The sequence below is a fragment of the Synchiropus splendidus genome, chromosome 10 (assembly GCF_027744825.2).
Source record: "Synchiropus splendidus isolate RoL2022-P1 chromosome 10, RoL_Sspl_1.0, whole genome shotgun sequence".
Taxonomy (NCBI): Eukaryota; Metazoa; Chordata; class Actinopteri; order Syngnathiformes; family Callionymidae; genus Synchiropus; species Synchiropus splendidus.
This window is the reverse complement of record NC_071343.1, coordinates 2,296,184-2,313,698: the sequence shown is the minus strand read 5'-3', so window position 1 is coordinate 2,313,698 and position 17,515 is coordinate 2,296,184. Positions and strand designations below refer to the sequence as shown.

The 17,515-nt window shown below is 50.6% G+C and overlaps 5 protein-coding genes across 8 annotated transcripts in view; 1 reads left to right on the top strand and 4 right to left on the bottom strand.

Moving 5' to 3' along the window:
- Window positions 1-2,787, top strand: part of uggt2 (UDP-glucose glycoprotein glucosyltransferase 2) — a 33,717-nt gene extending 30,930 nt beyond the window's left edge. Inside the window, exon 41 of one of the 4 annotated variants that reach the window (XM_053877964.1) lies at window positions 17-2,787. In XM_053877964.1, the coding sequence (XP_053733939.1) occupies window positions 17-42 (26 nt within the window). In that variant the 3' untranslated portion in view covers window positions 43-2,787. The remainder of the gene's footprint in view (window positions 1-16) is intronic. The other 3 variants (XM_053877965.1, XM_053877966.1, XM_053877967.1) reach the window with 3 other exon arrangements.
- Window positions 762-9,507, bottom strand: dnajc3a (DnaJ (Hsp40) homolog, subfamily C, member 3a). The gene is made up of 12 exons (XM_053877968.1): window positions 9,320-9,507; window positions 9,034-9,144; window positions 7,657-7,781; window positions 6,648-6,722; window positions 4,536-4,688; window positions 4,286-4,467; window positions 4,091-4,210; window positions 3,916-4,021; window positions 3,727-3,847; window positions 2,500-2,632; window positions 1,714-1,862; window positions 762-1,645 (listed from the first exon to the last, which is right to left on the bottom strand). Exons 1-12 carry the CDS (start codon window positions 9,399-9,401, stop codon window positions 1,491-1,493), a joined length of 1,512 nt encoding a protein of 503 aa, XP_053733943.1. The 5' UTR covers window positions 9,402-9,507; the 3' UTR covers window positions 762-1,490.
- Window positions 9,508-9,994: 487 nt separating this feature from the next.
- Window positions 9,995-11,989, bottom strand: LOC128766385 (claudin-10-like). Its single transcript, XM_053877972.1, has 5 exons — window positions 11,736-11,989; window positions 11,095-11,256; window positions 10,613-10,694; window positions 10,440-10,547; window positions 9,995-10,371 (listed from the first exon to the last, which is right to left on the bottom strand). Exons 1-5 carry the CDS (start codon window positions 11,965-11,967, stop codon window positions 10,200-10,202), a joined length of 756 nt encoding a protein of 251 aa, XP_053733947.1. The 5' UTR covers window positions 11,968-11,989; the 3' UTR covers window positions 9,995-10,199.
- A 582-nt stretch (window positions 11,990-12,571) lies between these two features.
- LOC128765649 (claudin-10) lies at window positions 12,572-14,065 on the bottom strand. The gene is made up of 5 exons (XM_053876555.1): window positions 13,808-14,065; window positions 13,322-13,483; window positions 13,159-13,246; window positions 12,929-13,036; window positions 12,572-12,867 (listed from the first exon to the last, which is right to left on the bottom strand). The coding sequence occupies exons 1-5, from the start codon at window positions 14,037-14,039 to the stop codon at window positions 12,672-12,674; spliced, it is 786 nt and encodes a 261-aa protein (XP_053732530.1). The 5' UTR covers window positions 14,040-14,065; the 3' UTR covers window positions 12,572-12,671.
- Window positions 14,066-15,280: 1,215 nt separating this feature from the next.
- Window positions 15,281-16,787, bottom strand: LOC128765747 (claudin-10-like). The gene is made up of 4 exons (XM_053876775.1): window positions 16,577-16,787; window positions 15,638-15,799; window positions 15,499-15,580; window positions 15,281-15,437 (listed from the first exon to the last, which is right to left on the bottom strand). Exons 1-4 carry the CDS (start codon window positions 16,785-16,787, stop codon window positions 15,281-15,283), a joined length of 612 nt encoding a protein of 203 aa, XP_053732750.1.
- Between the last annotated feature and the right edge of the window lie 728 nt (window positions 16,788-17,515).

Genomic DNA, 17,515 nt, shown 5'->3' with positions numbered 1-17,515 from the left:
CCGCTCCCTTCGGCAGGAGTCTCCCGGCGGGACGAGCTCTGAGCGCAGGAGGAGGAGGAGGAGGCGCAGCCGGCCAGGTGGAGGTGAGGCCTTCCGGTCCACTCGCGTCACACTGAGGGCGTTTGGCGGCGACAATCGATCAAAGACTGGACCCAGTTCTCACGTTGCCACGAGCTAAGCCCCGCCCCCGCCGCAAACATGAAGACTTGAAATGTAAATAATGGCGTCGGTTCACTAGTGTTTTACAAGGTTTAAAAAGGCAGCTACGAATTTACCTCAGCAGATGAAACCGTCGTGTTTTCATACGGAAGGAAATGAAGTCCTTTACACAGAGAAGCTTCTTAGATCAAAAAATAAAATAAATCAATGACACCCACAAGAAGTCAATATAAATATACTTTTGTTCTGTTTGCTGACAACTAAAAATGTTAAACTCTTTGGAGAATGATGTCTCATAATTTTTCGGAAATGAGGAAATATTTATATTCAAACAATCAATTTTCTCAAAATTATGCTCCAGATAAATTTTGTTAAATAAATGTAGAAAAATGTTTTTTTTTAAAAATAGCGCCAAACATAATTTCAGACAAAGATTGTGGTTGTCATTCACTTTCTTGGAAATAATAAATATTAAAGTCTCATTGAAGATATAATGCGGCCAAAAAATTAATTGAAGTTGAAAATTTAAAAAAGAATTATATTTACTGTATATAATTTTCAAACCGTATGCTCTCCACAAAAATATTTATTTAAAAAAAACAAACATATTTTTTAAGTCCCAATGTGTTGACGTTATGTGGTGAAAGAAACGTATATGTCTCTGCATGTGTTCTTATCTTTGCTGACTCAGCAACTGGAAGCGATCTGAAGCTTCAGCTGGATGTTAGTCGCCTCATCATGAAGCCTGGAGTGATGTTGCCAACATGGCCGGTCAGCGGGTGAAGCGTGTACATGCCGTTTTTGTTGCCAGGTCGCGGCTCAAACGCAGAGGCGTGCGTCAGTCGCGGCTCATCGAGGCCGCTAGTCAGAAGAAGAGCTGCGACCAGTGGGAAGTGATACCCTGCGGCCGTCCGATCGTGGTTGGCTCCGTCTGGCGCCTGAAACTTCCAGGAAGGGGCGGGGCTTGGCCGAGCCGTCCTGCTCCTGGGGTCACGTGTCTTAATTTATTCCCACCTGTTTACGCTACGATGCAGTGTTGCTGTCTCAGGTCTGAGCAAGGCGTCGCTGCTGGTCGTCTCTGTCTCACGCTCACGCTCGTACGCCACGAGCCAATAAAGTGTTTTGTACCAAACTCTGGTGTCGTTCGTCCTGAAGCGAGTCCAGCCGGTACATAAATAGCTCTTTATTTACATGAGGGCCACGTTCCATTCATATAAAAATAAGACGCCGTGCGTCTCGATGAAGGAGCGTCCGCCGCCTGTCGTCCCGGCAACAGAGGCGTCTCCAGAGAAACCAGGCCCCAGTTTGTGTCCCGCTGGCTCAGGAAAGGTTCAGTTGAAGTTGAACTTGAAGTTGAACGGTCCCGACCCGAACGGGTTGAAGCCCTGGAAGTGATGGCTTTCGTGGAAGTGGTGGTGATGGTGGTGACCCTGCTGGCTCTCCGGGTCCATCGGGTCTTCTCCCTGATCGAACTTGCTTCTCATGTCTGGGGAACACAAACACCACATTCAGAACCCCAGGCTGGAGGTCCTCAGGTGGCGCTGGAGGTGGTACCTGGGTCGGTCAGAACCTCCTTGGCCTGAGCGATGTCGATGAACTTCTTCTCGGCCTGCTTCTTCTCCTCGGCGTCCTGGAAGTTGTCCGGATGCCACTGTTGAGCCAGTTTCCTGTACGCTTTGATGATCTCTTTCTTCTGGGCCGTCCTGTGGGCGGACCGAACAGGATCAGAACAGAGAGTGTGGGTGTCGAGTCCGTGACCTGAGCCATGTGGCGTCGGCCATTTTTGTTTTCACTCAGGAGTTAAATACTTTAACAATTGAATTCCATAAATACATATATATATTTTTTTGAAATTAATATTTTAGCTACATTCAAATGACACATTTTCTCTTAATTATATTCATGATTTATAATACAAATAACATATATAAATAGTATAAATATAATAATATAAAAGAAATAAAAATAATCCTAAATTATATTGGAATTTCATGTTCCGAACTCCATTTTTGATCTTGAGTGCGACGCCACTAGAATTTCATTTGATGAACTGGAATTTTGTTTGGGGCAAATGAATATTTCAGCTACATATAAATGATCAATTTTCATTATTTATAATAGTAAAATACATAAAAGAATAAAATAACCATTTTACACAAATGTCATTTTGTGAATATAAAACTAATAATAAAAAGAACTGATTTGGTTCGGTGAATGTTGGGTCCAACACCAGGAACATAATGCATATATAAACGACGGTTTTACATCCAGATGCTCTGGAGCTCCTCCCATCAGCCTCCTGTGAGGGAGCAGCGAGGGCCCAGACGGAGCTCCACTCACCTCTTGACGCCCAGGATCTTGTAGTAGTCTCTCTTCTTGGACTGCTTGAGCAGCCGCTGCGCTCGCTCCAGTCCTTCTTTAATCTGACGGTCGTTCTCGCTGTGTTTGCCCGCGGCCTCGTAGTCCCGGATGGCTGGAAGAGCAGAAGGAGCGTGGCTCACTGGGAGGTCGGGACATGGAGCCCGGTGGTGAACCCGGCTGGACCGAACCAGGCGGTCAGCTCAGTCCCGACTTTGAAAGACTGCTGCTGCTGCTGCTGCTGGAGGCTTGTTCATGGAAGCTCCGCTCAGACCTGCTGCAGCAGCAACAGCAGCATCGAGCCTCGGGTGCAACAGAGACCCACGAACCAGCGCTGTGAAGTTACGTGTGTCGGATGAGAGCAGCCTGCTGGTCTCGCCTTCATCTCCAGGAGAGCTGGCCTTTCCTGTCCACCCCCTGCCTCCTCAAACATTCGGGGCTCTTTCCACCACAGTCGACAGTGACATCATCTGGGTGTGTGTTTGTCCTTGCTGAGCCCATACGAGAGATTCCACTCTCAGGACCCGCATGACAGGTCCGACTCTCAGGGTCCCAGTGAGTCCGACTCTCAGGACTCTAGTGAGTCCGACTCTCAGGACCCGCATGAGAGATCCGACTCTCAGGGTCCCAGTGAGTCCGACTCTCAGGACCCGCAGGAGAGCGTGGAATAAATGAAGTGAATAGTTAAGCAGTTCTTAATTCTATATTTTCATTTCTTTCAATAAATACATTCGTTTTACATTGTCTTTTACTATTCATTGCGTTACTTTTTTGCGAGTGAAGTTCACTGCTAATCCTTAAGCTGTTCACATCAAATGACGCTGAACTCAAACAGTGTTTTCCAGCAGTGGACCGACGCTCTGATGGAGACGCGGGGAGTCGGGCGTCCGCCGGGACTGGACCAACAGGGACCCCTTGTGTCAGGGTTTTGTAACAACAGGACCTGATCATAACCATCGCTTCCTGCTCCAGCAAAGTGTTCAAGAGGGGGGGGGGGGGTTGTTTATCCTGCCTCGTGGGGACCAATTCTTGACAACAAACCATCCTCGTGGGGACCTTATGCCGGTCCCCACAAGTTTAAGCCTCAATTTGTGGATTCAAAATAACTGGGTCTGAGGTTCAGGGTGAGAGGCTGGGGAAAGGGTCACGACCACGACAGGACCTGGACAGCGAGTGACACCAAGGCGTGCGTTCCTGCCGCACACTCACCTTCGTCGTACTGCTCGTCCTGCACGTAGGCCTCGGCTCGGTCTTTCAGCGCGTTGACGTTCTCCGGCTGGTGCTGGAGGACCTGGCTGCACACGTCGATGGCCCGGCTGGCCTCCTGGTTCTGCTGAGAACCTCAGGGGTGAGACGCGGCCCTACAGAACATGCGGCGGCGGCGGCGGCGGCGCTGACCTGAGCGAGGGCGTGGCAGATGCGCTCCTTGGCGAGCAGCGAGAACTGAAGGACGTTGGGCTCCGTCTTCATCACCGCCTCGTACTTGCTCACCGCCTCCCCGAACCTGGAGGTCCCAAGACCAGGTCAGACTGGTGTCGGCTGAGGGTCGACCCCGCCCCCCACCTCCCCTCACCTCTGCTCCTGGATGAGGGTCTCTGCCGACTGGATCTGCTTGTTGAGCTTCTTCACCTGCTTGTAGTGGCTGTAGCACTGCTTGTGGTCGGGGTCCAGCTTCAGACACTCGCGCACCTCGCTGCAGAGAAACGGCACGTGTGAGCCAGCTTCACGTGACTGGCCTCCGCTCCTCACATGCCAGCGAGGGCCTCACTTGAGGGACATCTCGTGGTCTCCGAGGCTGTAATAGATGGTGCTGAGCTTGTAGAAAGCCGGCGTGTTGTCACTCTTCAGCTTGGAGGTGGCCTTCAGGTCGCTGATGGCCTTCCCCGTCTCTCCCATCTGAATGAAGCACTCGGCTCGCATCTCACGCGAGGCCACGTCCCAAACGCACGTCTGCAAGAGATGCATTTACACCTCCGGGTTCGGCAGAGGCCGGCGCTGCGGGCCCCGGGGCCTCTCACCTCGATGATGGCGTCCAGATGTGCCGCAGCTGTCAGGTAGTCGTGCTGCTGGAAGCTGGCGCTGGCGCTGGCCACCTCCCTCTGGATTTCATCCGCCTTCGTCAGCTGCGCCTGGGCTTCTTTCTGCTCCTTGTTGCTGGGGTTGGACTTGAGCTGTGACGCAGAGCAACAACTCGGAATTCAGCCGGTCACCGCGGCGTCGTGTGCTGAGGCAGCAGAAGCGCCGCGCGTCAGATGCAAAGCATAAATCCTCAGCAGGAAGCATATTAAGGTCTGTCACGAGGCTCCTGAGATTCAAGGCAAGTCTGATGTAGTGGACCGAACTGCAGCGCGTCCTTGAACGAGCCTCACATAAGCCTCACCTGAGAACATCAACGGAAGAGAGACGTGGAGGACGGCCGTGTCCTGCGGCACAGTTAGCAAACCTCCTCTGTTCAATCATATTTAAATGTGACGGCAGACACCGAGAAATGACGCCCGGAGGCCTGAGAGCCTTCACACACACGCACGCACGCACGCGTGTCCCTCCTGTCGCTGCAGCACAGATCCAAGAGCACGTGTGGAAACTGAGGGTCCCGAGGGCCCACGTTACTGGGGTTCAGTTCACTTCAGCTACTCAAACAGGAACCCGGAGTGAAGCACCGTCAGGTCAGCTGGTCCCAAGGTCACGCCTCCTGCGACCTCCCCTATGAGGGGGGCGTGGCCAGGGCGGAGGTCAGACCCCAGTCTGAGACAAAAACACTCACACATTAGAGCCATTTCACTTTGAGTCTTAGCTCTTGTCTTTTGGACGAAAACGTGTTTCAGTAGTCACATTTTAGTCTTGTCTCTACTTATTATAGTTTTTCTCTGGTTTTAGGCCACAAAAGAAAAAAAAAAGAGAAATGATAATAATAGTCATGAGAAATAAAAGAGGGGATATAATGACTATTTACTAGTGGTGGGACATTAATGAGTTAATTACAATTCATTAATTAGAACATTATTATTATTCATTAATAATTAATTTAATTTAATAATAACAGCGTGCTCTCTAGACCACAGGGAACCTTTGTTTTCCACTGATCCCACTGATGCAGCAGACACGTGGCAGCTAGGATGAGAACAACAACAACAAACATGGAGGAATCCTCCCTGAACCAAAGCAAACAAAAGCAGCTGTTTGGTTCAGGTTTTTCACTACACAATGTCCAGGGTCCACTCTGGATGGACTTGGAATTCACTGAAATTCTTACACAAATATTTTCAAGACATGAAAAGAGCTTTAGTTGAAATAATATATATAATATAACCACCATGGTGATTTATTGTGCCACTGTCAAATTGATGCAAAATAAACAACATTTTGTTGTTTGAATGTGTGTATGGCTCCATCATTAGGCTTCTTGTGGCAAATGTTCTCATATGATTAAACTGCAATTAATGGAGATTAATTCATGACACATTCTCTAATTAATTTGATTTTTTTTATATTGAATCCCAGCCCTACTATTTCCCTCTGAGGTAGCTCAACTATTTTGGGATGTGAATATCTTTATACACGGGAGCAGCAACACACACACACCTGCACATGTTGGCGTATGTATGACGTGTTTCACACATCATTTTGCCCAAATACAACAAAGCTCACAGTAGAATGGCCTCAACAGATTATCGATCACTTGCTTATTAACCACAACACATTGATTATTGGCCAAAATGTTGTGACTCACCTACAAACAACTCTCACCACAGGTGACCCTCAGGTTTGTCACGTGCCTGTTCCTCACTTTTAGCTTCAGAGTCAATGTAAACAAGGCACTGCCACACATCACTGCACCATCTTCCAGCACCAACTGGCGCCGCCGCCGCCGCCATACTCCACGGGTCAACGGGCGTGGCCAGACACAGGCACTTCACCTGACAGATATTACGCACTGCACCGACAAGTTTGTCACATACTTTGACATCTGACAGACCAACTCCAGATCATCTCCACAAGGAAGTCACTGACGTAAGCGCCGCATGACGGTCATGAAAAAAAAAAAAAGGGGTTGCCAACGAAATACTGGATCATAAGCATGGGCACCGAAAACAGCCCCCACCGTGAGCCGACGTCCCTCCCTGACTCACCACTGTCTTGAAGTCGCTCTCAGCTTCGTCCAGCCGGCCCTGCTTCAGCAGCAGGTTTCCTCGCTGCAGTCGAGCCTGTGGAGCCACAGGAGACACAGTCAGGAGCCGAGCGCCGGACTGCAGGACATTAGCATGTACTTATCCTCCAGACCTGTGTCCTGTTGTCAACGGAAACTGATGCACTGGTGAACAGCCCTTGTTTGTATTTTATTTTATTTTATTTTATCATTGCACGATGTACCGAGGCACTTTCCAAGTTGGTGTGTCAATAAAGCCGATTCTGATGAATGAATATTGCACGGCACACAGTCCTTACAACAATACTTTCATCATCAACTTGACCTGAGGAACCAGACAGGGTCAGAGAGCAGGGGACGTTCTCATCTTGTGATGCATTTCCTTTCCCAGGCAGGTTCAGGTGTCTCTGACAGAAGTCCACTTGGATTCCCAGAGTCCTGCGAGTAACTAAACTGAACTGTTCCATACGCTCATGGTACAAATGTGACTGATCTTTATGACTGTGTTATTACACAGATGGTGTCTGATCATGCGACACTTGGTCCGTCAGACGCCTCTTTGCCTGCCTTCATGTCACGTCTGAATTACAAACAAGTCAGACTGAGTAGTTTGAGTGCCGGCAGCGTGTTGTCGTGCAACAGCACACTGCTGAGCAGAGGAACAACAGTGCTTCAAACAGTCACAGCTTCAATGAGCCGTTAGTTAGATCTTTCTCAGTTTCAAAGGTCCTGATGCAGCTGCTCACGCCCCATGAACTCGACTGTGAACGTGTTGACTTGGCAATGTTGAGAATTGAAAGTGTCAACACTTGAATGTTGTTAGTTCTTCTTGTGAACCAATGTGTCATTAGTATTAGTGCGAGTCTGTGGCGCAGCCTCGCTTCTTCAAACACAGACATCTCACACTGATATTTCTGACTGTATTCAGTTTAACTGTTTCCCAAAACCTTTCTTTTTTCCCCCGCTGCTGTACTGTGTGGCGAACAACTCACGGAGGTAAAGTCTGGCTTGAGTTCGATGACTTTGCTCAGGTCCGGCAGAGCCGACTTGGACTTCCCCATGGCCAGAAACACCGTCGCTCTCCGGTAGTAGGCCAGGTAGTTCTTGGGGTCGCCATCTTACGGAGACAGACACGGAGAAAACAACTGAGTCGGCGAGTCACTGAGGCAGTACACACATGCACACGCTATGCAATGGCTATGTGGAGGCTTGATAACACGTCCTAACTGAGCAACTCCAATGTGGCGCAACATCTTCAGAAAGTGTGGGCGTCGATCGACCAAGCTGGTGGGAAAAGAGCCTGAAGCAGACGCTGCTGAGGTGGGCTGGTCTGACGCCACAGGAGAGAAGCCGCTGCAGCCACACAGCAGACGCTTGACTTGGGAGCGCCTGTTGCTCAGCCCTGATCTCAGCAGCAGGTGAACACATTAGCAGCAGTGAGGTGTGTGGTGGAAGACACGCTGCCTCTCGCAGCTGTGGAGCTGTCGCTGCAGTTCGTGTTTCAGGGTGTTACAGATGTGTTGCTGCTGAGATGGTCATCAGCACTAGTGTTTGTTCCTGCTACTACGGAGTGTTCTGTCAAAGAGTTGATCATTTTGCACTGCTAAAAGTATAGTTTCTAATCTAAATGATCACAATAAATATGCCCATCAAATGTTTCACCTGCCATCGCACCTTTAGCTCACTGAGTGGCGACTTTGTTCATTGTTTCATTACACTTGAAGTGGGTTAGAGCTGATAGATCAATAGATGGCCTTTACTACCTGACTATCTAGTTCAGCAGGCCAGTGAAATAATGATAACTCTGTCCCAATGTCGCTGGTTCCCGACCCAGCCCCATGACTGTGAGGGTTCCAAGATGATCATGTTGGAGCTCCACTATAATATACAGTTTTAAAAAAGTTACTTTCGCTAGTAACTAGTTACTTTGACAGTAATGAGTAACTTGAAGTAACAAAGTAACTTGAAGTATCAAAGTGACTTCTTACTAATTTAAAGTAACTTGCTCAACACTGCTGTTGACCAATCCACGAGGAACCGAGTCAGACTTGACGTCTGTTGTCAGGTGAACCAGTCTGCTGAGGAACTCCAAGTTCACCAGCTCTGTTTCTAGTCCCTGGCTCTTCAAGTCAGCTGCATATCCATTAGAATAGAGGCGAGTGGACTGGTTTGGATGTGGGGGGTGTTTCACCTGAGAGGAGGAGCGTCTACAGACTACAGGAGACCTGAGTCCAGTGAGTGCAGCTGCTGACTGACGGCCCACACGCGGACATGTCTCCTGTAGAGGTGTGGAGGCCATGTCGCCGGCCCTCACTCAGCAGACTAGATGATGACCTGTCACTTCCCAACCAACCAATAAAGCAACTCACCCACAACAGCGTGGAAGTGGGAGAGCGCGTCGGCCAGCTGTCCAGCCGCCAGCAGCTTCTTCCCCATCTCCATGTGATGGTCCACGCTGGCCTCCCGTCCACACTGGACCCCTGGAACACATCCGCTGCCTCGTGACTCTCACGAAGCGACACGTCAACACCAGAAAACTCAAGAGTTTCAGAGCCAAAACACGCTCCCGAAGAAGAGCGGAAACTTTCCGGACAGCTGCTGTCAGAAAGTTCAGCTAACGCGTTAGCATCCCCGCGCGTCTCTTCACTTCCTCACCTTCATAGCGCATATCGATCAACACAAGGAGGTAGGGGACGTAGGCGAGGACTCGGCGCGCTGCGTGCTCGACGGACACCATGGTGGAGCTGAGAGTGGAGCACTTTCCTCGGGCTTCTCTCACCGGAGCGCAGCGCTGTTGACAGCTAGCATGGCTCCGCCGCTGGCGGTGGCCGGTCGTGGGGCGCGCTGATTGGCTGGCTTCGGCCTGAAGCCCCGCCCACCGCTGCCTGTTCAACAGCGAGGAGCCACGGCAGCACTGGGCGCGCGTGCGTGGGGGCGCGCGCGCGCTTGACGCGAGCCTGAACCGTCATTATCATTGGCTTTTATTAAAACGCTCATCAGTCTCAGATTTAAAAAAAAACATAGGTAGGATGCACATGTTCTCAGCGGTGAAGAGTTGGTCACGTGTTCAGAAAACGATCTTTGATGACGAGTCGCTGATTCTGGTCACGTTGTTAGCGCAAAAACAAACCAACAAAAAAACAAAAACTACAAATATATACTACCAGGCATTTAAAAAAACTGCTTTCTGCATTACAGATATTAAAAGCAACAAACATGTAAAGCAGGATCTACGGAATTATCTCGTAAAGAAGTCAAAGTGAAATAAGTGAAACTATTTTCGGAGGACTCATGAAGTCGCCACCGTTTGCTGTAATGACAGCAGTCACCTGCGGGAAAAGACATCAATAACCTCATGGCTAAATAAATACACACATATTCATTTTTATTTTATTTTCTACTGGTGTATATTACTGTGTTTAAAAAGATACCGTCCAACACGTGGAACAGGATCAGAACTTTATTGCCACTTCAAGAAAGAAAACAAAGCACTCGACGCACTCGTGCTTTGACTGACAGGTCAGCGTCTGCGGTGTCAGACGTAAGAGTTGGTGGACGTGGTCCTGGTGATGCTGCTTATCCCAGAGAAGCTGGAGGCCGTGCTGCTGATGGTCTTGGACTTGCGGCTGTCGCTCCTCCCCGTCTGCGTGGGGGCGACCGCGTAGGCCGGTGGGATCTGGTAGGCCTGGTACCTGTCTCTGTCTGAGCTGCGTGGAGACGCCAGAGGTCAGCCAGGTCGAAGGTCGTGACGGGACACCGCGGCGATGGCGCTCACCTGGAGCGGCAGCCTTCTCTGCCGGCGAAGATGCTGAAGATGAGCCCGCCCACCACCAGCAGCGTGGAGCCCCCCCAGCCAATGAACACGCCCACCCCGATTTCAAACCTGCGGGGGGGGGACACGAGTCAGCTCAAAGGTGACTCCAGCTCGGCATGGAAAGAGCTACTCACTTCTGCGCTCTGAAATTTGGGTCCTGAAATTCAGATCTGATTTTGTTTCCATAAAAGGAGAAGGCGACCATGGAGCACATTCCTGGGGGAAGAAGAGAAGGTCAGCTCCAGTCAGTGCTTCTACTCTGAGTCTCTCCAGGATGAAGTGGAGAGAGTGGCCTTCTGGCTCAGCTCATTCTTCACCACGACAGACACACCTTCCTTCCCTCACTGGAGAACAAAACCCACTTCTGCCCTTCTACCCTTTCCCCTTGGAGAACCATGGTCTTCGAGGCACTGATCTAGAGTCCTTACTAGAAACTTCTTTTTGGCTTTGGTTATTCATTAAATTCATTAGAAAAACTGGATTCACTGACTTTTCTCTTTGTCCAGTCAAAGCTCTGATTGTTGCAGTGCATTATGGGACCCGAACAGGAAGTGGGCCGTTAAAGCCAGACCTTCTAAAATACGCCTGACAACTCGTGTGTGTTTGAGCGACGCACCTCCGATCAGGTAGTTCATCCCCCCGGCAAACGTCACTCGAGCGTTGGCGACCTCTGACCCCCCGAGCTTGGTGCACTTCATGCCCACCAGCACCAGGATGGAGGCAAAAAACGCCAGAATGATGCAGATGATGATGAGAGCGCGGCACATGTGGATGTCCCCTGTTCAGAGGTCAGAGGGAAGAGACTTCCTGATCAAGACGGAGAGCACTGGCGCTCGCACCCTCCCTCCAGATGGAAACACAAGGGCAGGTCCTGGAAGCAGCTTTTAAAATACATGATCATGCAATAAACACCAAAAACAAAACACAAACGTAAGTTGCCTCCAGGCTGCTCGCAGGGTGTTGGCGAATTTGGAGGAAGGAAGGGCTGGATTTTTAATGTCAGATAAATGAACCAAACACATTACAGAAAAAAGTGGCAATAAAACATGTCCATATTGAATTTTGAGTTGGAATCATATTTGAATCTTCAGTGTTTTAGAAGGTTGTTCTATCCAAATGGAAATAATATTTGCGTGTAGCTTTAGCTGAGTGCTCCAACCTCTGGACAAGAGTCAAGCTAACGTCGCGTCACATACACGGCTGTAATCTTCAGTGAGTTTCTCTGGGTGATATTCAACACTTCAACCTTGGACTCACAGTTGAGCGCTAGCATCGATGGAATCCCTTTGCAGTCGGAGACTCCGGTGGAGTCGGAGATGCAGTCCTTCCACAGGTTGGAGAAGTAGTTGGAGGTGGTCAGCACGATGCTGTCCACCTCGGACCAGGTCCAGATCTCGGTGGGCATGGTGGAGCAGACCAGGATCCAGCCGGCCACGCACACCACGAAGCAGCCGATCTCCATGTACATGACCACGGTGCGGTAGCCCATGCTTGCCGGCGGAGCTGCAGGGCGTCTGAGCTTCCCGTCCTGAGGTGAGGCGAAGCTGGCTGCTGCTCATGTGTTGACCCACAACAAGCCGTGTTTTGGCGTAAACAACGGCGTCCCTTCCGTTCTGGCGACACGAGCTGACCAGCACGGCTTCTGTTTGTTTCTCCTCAGGAGGACGAGGGCCGACGGACGACAGCACACTTCACGTGGCCGAACAGACAGGTTTTCCTGGTGAGTCACGGACACCACGTCTTCTGAGCTCGGATGGCAAGATCTGGATTCATGGTCTTGAGCATGATGTGATTCATAAATAAAGGCAGCCACAGCATCCTCCAGAGACGTGGAGTAGAACACAGACTGAGCATAGCTCAAAGTCTCTCCTGGATGATCTTCTCAGGGGTCATCTCTCTCCACCTGGGAACAACTTGACTTTCGCGAAGAAGAGAAGGAGATTGTGGGCCTCTTTGCATCAGCGGCGGCCCCCTCGACCCTGCAGAAAATGGCTGCTCCTCAACTGGGCCGTCAGAGGCCCCACCATTGTTGGAGACAAACATTTAAGGTTTATTCCAAAACCAGCTCAGACCCGAAGCGTTTGGTACAAAACTTTTATTAAGTGATAGGTAAACAGACGACGCTAACAAGGTCAAGAGAGCAGAGAGCCAGTCGCCACACAGCGCGGCATCACGCCACTAACACGCAGGAAGTCAGACGAAGGCGTCTCTTTCCGATATCTTCGCCGGCGAGGTGAGAGAGAGTTTGGAAATCCTGGAACTGCTGGATCGTTTGGAATCCATGTAGTATCCGTACTGCCCGGAGGGCTGGTAGTACCCGGAGTAGAGGGGTCGGCCTCGGGTGCGAGGGGACATGTACGTGCGCGTCCCGTAGGCGTAGATGACTTTACTGCGGAGACACACTCGGTAAGTGAATTGCAGTGGCTTAAGAGGGCGGGACATGTTTGTACCTCTCGGGGAAGACCACGCGATAGACGGTGACGGCGTACATTATCGCCCCGAGATAGATGAGGAAGCAGCCGACCAGTCCGAGGAAGATGGGAGGCCCCAAGTCGTACCTGCACCAGGAGAAAGGAGGCTTGGCTGAGTGATGCAGGGGTTGCACACAACCTGGTGATTTTGAACCGTGGGAGGAAACCAGAGTTCCAGAGGGAAACTCGGTAAAGGGCGTGACTCGTACCTCAAGGCTCCTGGCGACAGAGACTCGGCGAAGGCATTCCGGGCCACTCTGTTGATGTATAAGCAGTAGCCGGCGATGTCCGAGATCCCTGGGCAGTTTCGGTGAGACTGGAAGTCAATGAGGGCAAAACAAGCGTGACATCTACACCAGCCCAGTCACCCACCTCCGGCAAAATGGAAGACGGCTCCAGCCAGCAGCATTTTGTCCTTGGCTTGTTCCCCGCCTCCGATGAAGGTGCACTCCATTCCCAAGAAGCAGAGGACGACGGCGAAGAAGCCGAAGGTCAAGCCACACATGAGCAAGCCTCGCACACCCTGGACGTACGCTGGAGGGAGGAGAAACGCCGCCTTTGTTATCACAAAATCCAGACGTTCAAGGTCCGGGTCTGCCCCAGGGGCTTCCCCCCAGAATTAAGCCTCCCAGGAGACATCTCAACTGGCTTCAGCCTCGGTGAGACAGTACAAAAGCTGTCGGAGGCTCTTGTTTTCAGCTCCAACTCAAAACTCTTGAGAGCTCATAGATCCGCTAAACCAGAAGCTTTGCCCTTTAGCTCAGCTCTTTCTTTCGACGCAACATCATCGTCATAGGTTCACGGTGGAATAGAGAGGGATCCAGGGTTGTAAAGTCATCTGCGGCTGGGTCTACTCACGGGTGACGCTCCAGAGCACGGGGAAGTCCCGGCAGTTGGTGACGGCGGTGGAGTCGGTGAAACAGTCCTTCCACAGGTTGGACCAGTACCAGGCCACCTTGATGATGAAGGAGCCTCCCTGGCCTCCCAGCTGGCTGATCCTCCAGAAGTCCATGGCCATGGTGCAGAGGACGAAGAGCCATCCCAGCGACGTGATCAAGAAGCCGAACACCTGGATCAGTCTCTTCCTCATGTCGCGCAAGTCCGCTCTCGACGACGAGTCACTGCCCGCTCCAAGTCAGCGGCAGTGTTTGTGTTGGCTCGTGCGTCTGTGTTTGGTGTCAACACGGAGGAGCGTGTCTTCACCGCTCCCTCCCTCAGGTTCCTCCCAAACTTATCTGGAGGCCGTGTGGTGGATCAGAATAAAGAGAGACGAGCCCTGCTGACCCCTGGATCTGCACCCGCCCGAGGGTCAAGGGGTCAAACTAGCAGCATCTAAACCATTCTTAAATATGCTTCTGTCGAGTATATGACTCTATTTTTACAGTGGATAGCTGTATTTTGTGCATAAATATACAACCAAATCTATCCCTTGGAACACCAACAACAGATATACTGAAACACTGGACGCATGAAATGACGCATAAACAGTTCTGAGAGTGAAAAATTGCGTAATATTAGCGACAAGAGCGGAAGAACGAGGAGGACGCTGGACTGAGGGCTGAACCTATATAGACTCTAACATGCACTTCTAGCGCTCTCTGGTGGGAGAAAGAGGTAGTGACTGACGCTCCATTCCCACAGTCTGAATGTGTTGACCTGACATGAATGCGCGCGCTGACATCAGCCTTCAGGAAAAATCGATCAATCCAGAGCACAGGCGTCAGTCAAGCTCTGCAACTGAACCTTCAATACGATCTCAATGACTTGACCTCAAGTCAAGAGATTGATTTGTTTTTGTGTGGAGACATGAATACACAAAACAGTTAAAACACAAAACGCGGGAAGAAGGTTTGACATTGAAGTGGAAATAAATAGGGAAAAACAAAGGGAAATGTTGATCTCAATATAAACAAATGTATATTTTCACATGTATATTATTTTTCTGTATTTATTTCCATGTGAATTGAGCCTTTACGAATCTGCCTTTGAAAAACAATGCTTCTCTTTGATCGAGCGTGTTCAACATGAGGCCCTGGGGCCCGACGGGGTCCTTGATTAAATCAGTCGTCTTTAAATGTGTCTTCATATACATTGCACGATTGTAGGAAGACACTTTTAAGGCTATTTTTTTTTTACCTGAAAATGAGCTTTTCTCAGCTAGAAATGAAGATTAAACAACGGCATGGTCCTGCTGTTGAATCCCACCCGGAGAGGAGCTCAGGAGCTCTGGGCTGCAGAGCTATGTGTTGTGGAAAATGTGTTCCGTTTTTCATTGGTTTATATATGTCACACTCATACTGCGCTATCCTGGACGATCGTTGATGCCTGCAATCACGGTGGTCCGGGCTGTGGAGCCCAGCTGCGAGCTGATCTCCTCACACACGGTTCCTTGGACAGGCAGGCCAGAGAGGAGCACAAGATGATCCCTGCGGCGATGCAGAGGAAGGAGCCCGACCAGCCGATGAAGAGCGCGGCTCCAAAGTCGTACCTGCAGCACAGCGTCGGTGAGCCGCCGCACACCGCCGTCCTCACTCAAGCCCAACACTTACTTTTGCGCCATGAAATTTGGGTCGAAGAACTCGGAGGTGACTTGGTGCGCGTACAGCGAGCAGGCGGTGAGGGAGCACAGGCCTGCGGGCGACACGCGTCAGGACGGGGAGGGCGAGACCTCTACGAGTCATTGCTTACCACTCAGGGCGTAGGTCACACCGGCGACCCAAACTAGCACCACCTTGGGCTTCCTCTTCCCCACCAGCTTGGTGCACTCCATCCCCATGAGAGCCAGACCGTTGCCGAAAAACGTCAGGCACACCGAGGAGATGATCAGCGCCCGGCAGGCGTGGAGCGTGTCTGCAGCGGCAGATCAAGATCGAGAGTTACAGGTCCGGAGTCATTCATAGATGCTGTCTTTGCATCAGTGGGCACGCGCTGTACATTGTCTCACAAATACCAAGCCACGCCCCCCAACGACAGAGACTCTGTTTGTCTCGGGTGCTTGCCAATCTAAGGGCGGTTCCACCGCCAAATGGGGCCAAAATAACTGGACCGTTTATCAGCACGCTTGACTGAAGGGCTTTGATATGGGTAGTGCTACCTGTGAGCACGCGACTGCACGGGCAAACAAAGTCGGAGTGGAGTAGCGACTACAGCCAGTGTATTGTTCGTTCCATAGAGCAGAAATCTGAGTGGTAATGGAAAGTTTGTTTTGTTTAGTTGTGTACCCACCTCATCGGTGGTCATGATGAACTGGCCCATATTTGGGTTCCAGATCTGGGGGGGGGCATTGTGTACAGGGCAGCCCAACAAACGGTTCAGGCTCTAGTGGTGGACCGCAAGAGAAGCTAGAAACAGCGCGGAAAGATGATTCATCTGAGGAAAAAGTCACACAGTTGCGTGCCTGGATAGCTAAAACACACCCTCCTCTATGGTCCTGACCGTGGAGGTCAGAGAGGGCTAGAACAAACCAGGTGATAGTCCAGATTAACAACTCAATATATATTTTGAGACACCCACTGAGGAGTCATGAAATATGAATCCACTTATCTAAATGAAAAATAAACAAGTTCAAAGCATGTCACTCACGCAGGTCCTCGAGAGTGAGACCCAGGAAAGAGGAGAGTCACTGACCGTCTAGGGCGAGCATGGACGGGAAGTCTTTGCAGTCGGAGACCCCGGTCAGGTCCGCCACGCACATCTTCCACAGGTTGGACATGTAGGTGGTGGTTGCCAGCACGACGCCGTCCAGCGTGTAGACCTTCCAGTACTCGATGGCCAGAGTGGAGGTCACCAGCATCCACCCGGAAACTGCCAGGATGAAAGCAAAGACTTGCAGATACATGCTCTTCTGCCGGAGAAATCTTCCAAGGACGTGCCCAGATCTGTGTCTGTATCAATAAAGCAGCGTGGATGTTCACTGTTGATGTACAAACAATGGCGCTCAGCCAAGTTCAGCTCTCTCTCTCGCGATATACCATGCACCAAAACGATGAGCCAGCTTCCCTCCGTACAGAAGGACGACATGGCGGCACAAGACTCAGGAGCTCCTGGGTCTGGCTCTCTTCTGGATGACTGTCTGTGGGGCTCAGCCTTTCTCAAGCTGACCGTACTTTACCAACAAATGGTCTTTCTTCAAACAAACACACAAGAATCACAGCAACAATGCACACGACGCCGCACAAACCAAAGGTGCAATGAAAAAAAATAACGTTCCCAAAATAACAATGAAAAAAACCCTAAAACAAAATCGATTAACACAAGCCGAATGGAACGTTTTTTTTCTCAATCGGATGTTTTTCAGGCGAAAACACACCCACACACATCGCGAGTGCCGGACCACAGCGCTGCGCTCCTCCCCAGCACCAGTCTCCTGTGGCTCCCGGCTGCACACCGCAGTGTTCTGGGAGTCTGACAAGTTGTTTTTGAACATTGTCGACGCCCAGACAGTGATCAGCCCCTTTACTGTGTCTCTCATGTTTGTGTCGCGCTGCACACGTAGTTCACGTAACATCTAATGCTGAGTCGCCTGAGGCGAGAAGCTCACATCCCGTGGAGAGTTTCTTAAGTCAA

Excerpts from the sequence above, each read along its gene's own strand:
- dnajc3a (XM_053877968.1), bottom strand. The coding sequence starts at position 9,401 with ATGGTGTCCGTCGAGCACGCAGCGCGCCGAGTCCTCGCCTACGTCCCC. Across the intron at positions 9,145-9,319 it reads GATCGATATGCGCTATGAAG|GGGTCCAGTGTGGACGGGAG; the intron begins GTGAGGAAGTGA and ends GATGTGTTCCAG. Across the intron at positions 4,468-4,535 it reads ATCTGGACGCCATCATCGAG|ACGTGCGTTTGGGACGTGGC; the intron begins GTGAGAGGCCCC and ends CATCTCTTGCAG.
- LOC128766385 (XM_053877972.1), bottom strand. The coding sequence starts at position 11,967 with ATGGGCTACCGCACCGTGGTCATGTACATGGAGATCGGCTGCTTCGTG. Across the intron at positions 10,695-11,094 it reads GATGAACTACCTGATCGGAG|GAATGTGCTCCATGGTCGCC; the intron begins GTGCGTCGCTCA and ends TTCTTCCCCCAG. Across the intron at positions 10,548-10,612 it reads CCAAATTTCAGAGCGCAGAA|GTTTGAAATCGGGGTGGGCG; the intron begins GTGAGTAGCTCT and ends CCCCCCCCGCAG.
- LOC128765649 (XM_053876555.1), bottom strand. The coding sequence starts at position 14,039 with ATGAGGAAGAGACTGATCCAGGTGTTCGGCTTCTTGATCACGTCGCTG. Across the intron at positions 13,247-13,321 it reads CGTCTTCCATTTTGCCGGAG|GGATCTCGGACATCGCCGGC; the intron begins GTGGGTGACTGG and ends GAAACTGCCCAG. Across the intron at positions 12,868-12,928 it reads CGCGTGGTCTTCCCCGAGAG|TAAAGTCATCTACGCCTACG; the intron begins GTACAAACATGT and ends GTGTCTCCGCAG.
- LOC128765747 (XM_053876775.1), bottom strand. The coding sequence starts at position 16,787 with ATGTATCTGCAAGTCTTTGCTTTCATCCTGGCAGTTTCCGGGTGGATG. Across the intron at positions 15,800-16,576 it reads GTCCATGCTCGCCCTAGACG|ACACGCTCCACGCCTGCCGG; the intron begins GTCAGTGACTCT and ends CTGCCGCTGCAG. Across the intron at positions 15,438-15,498 it reads CCAAATTTCATGGCGCAAAA|GTACGACTTTGGAGCCGCGC; the intron begins GTAAGTGTTGGG and ends GCTGTGCTGCAG.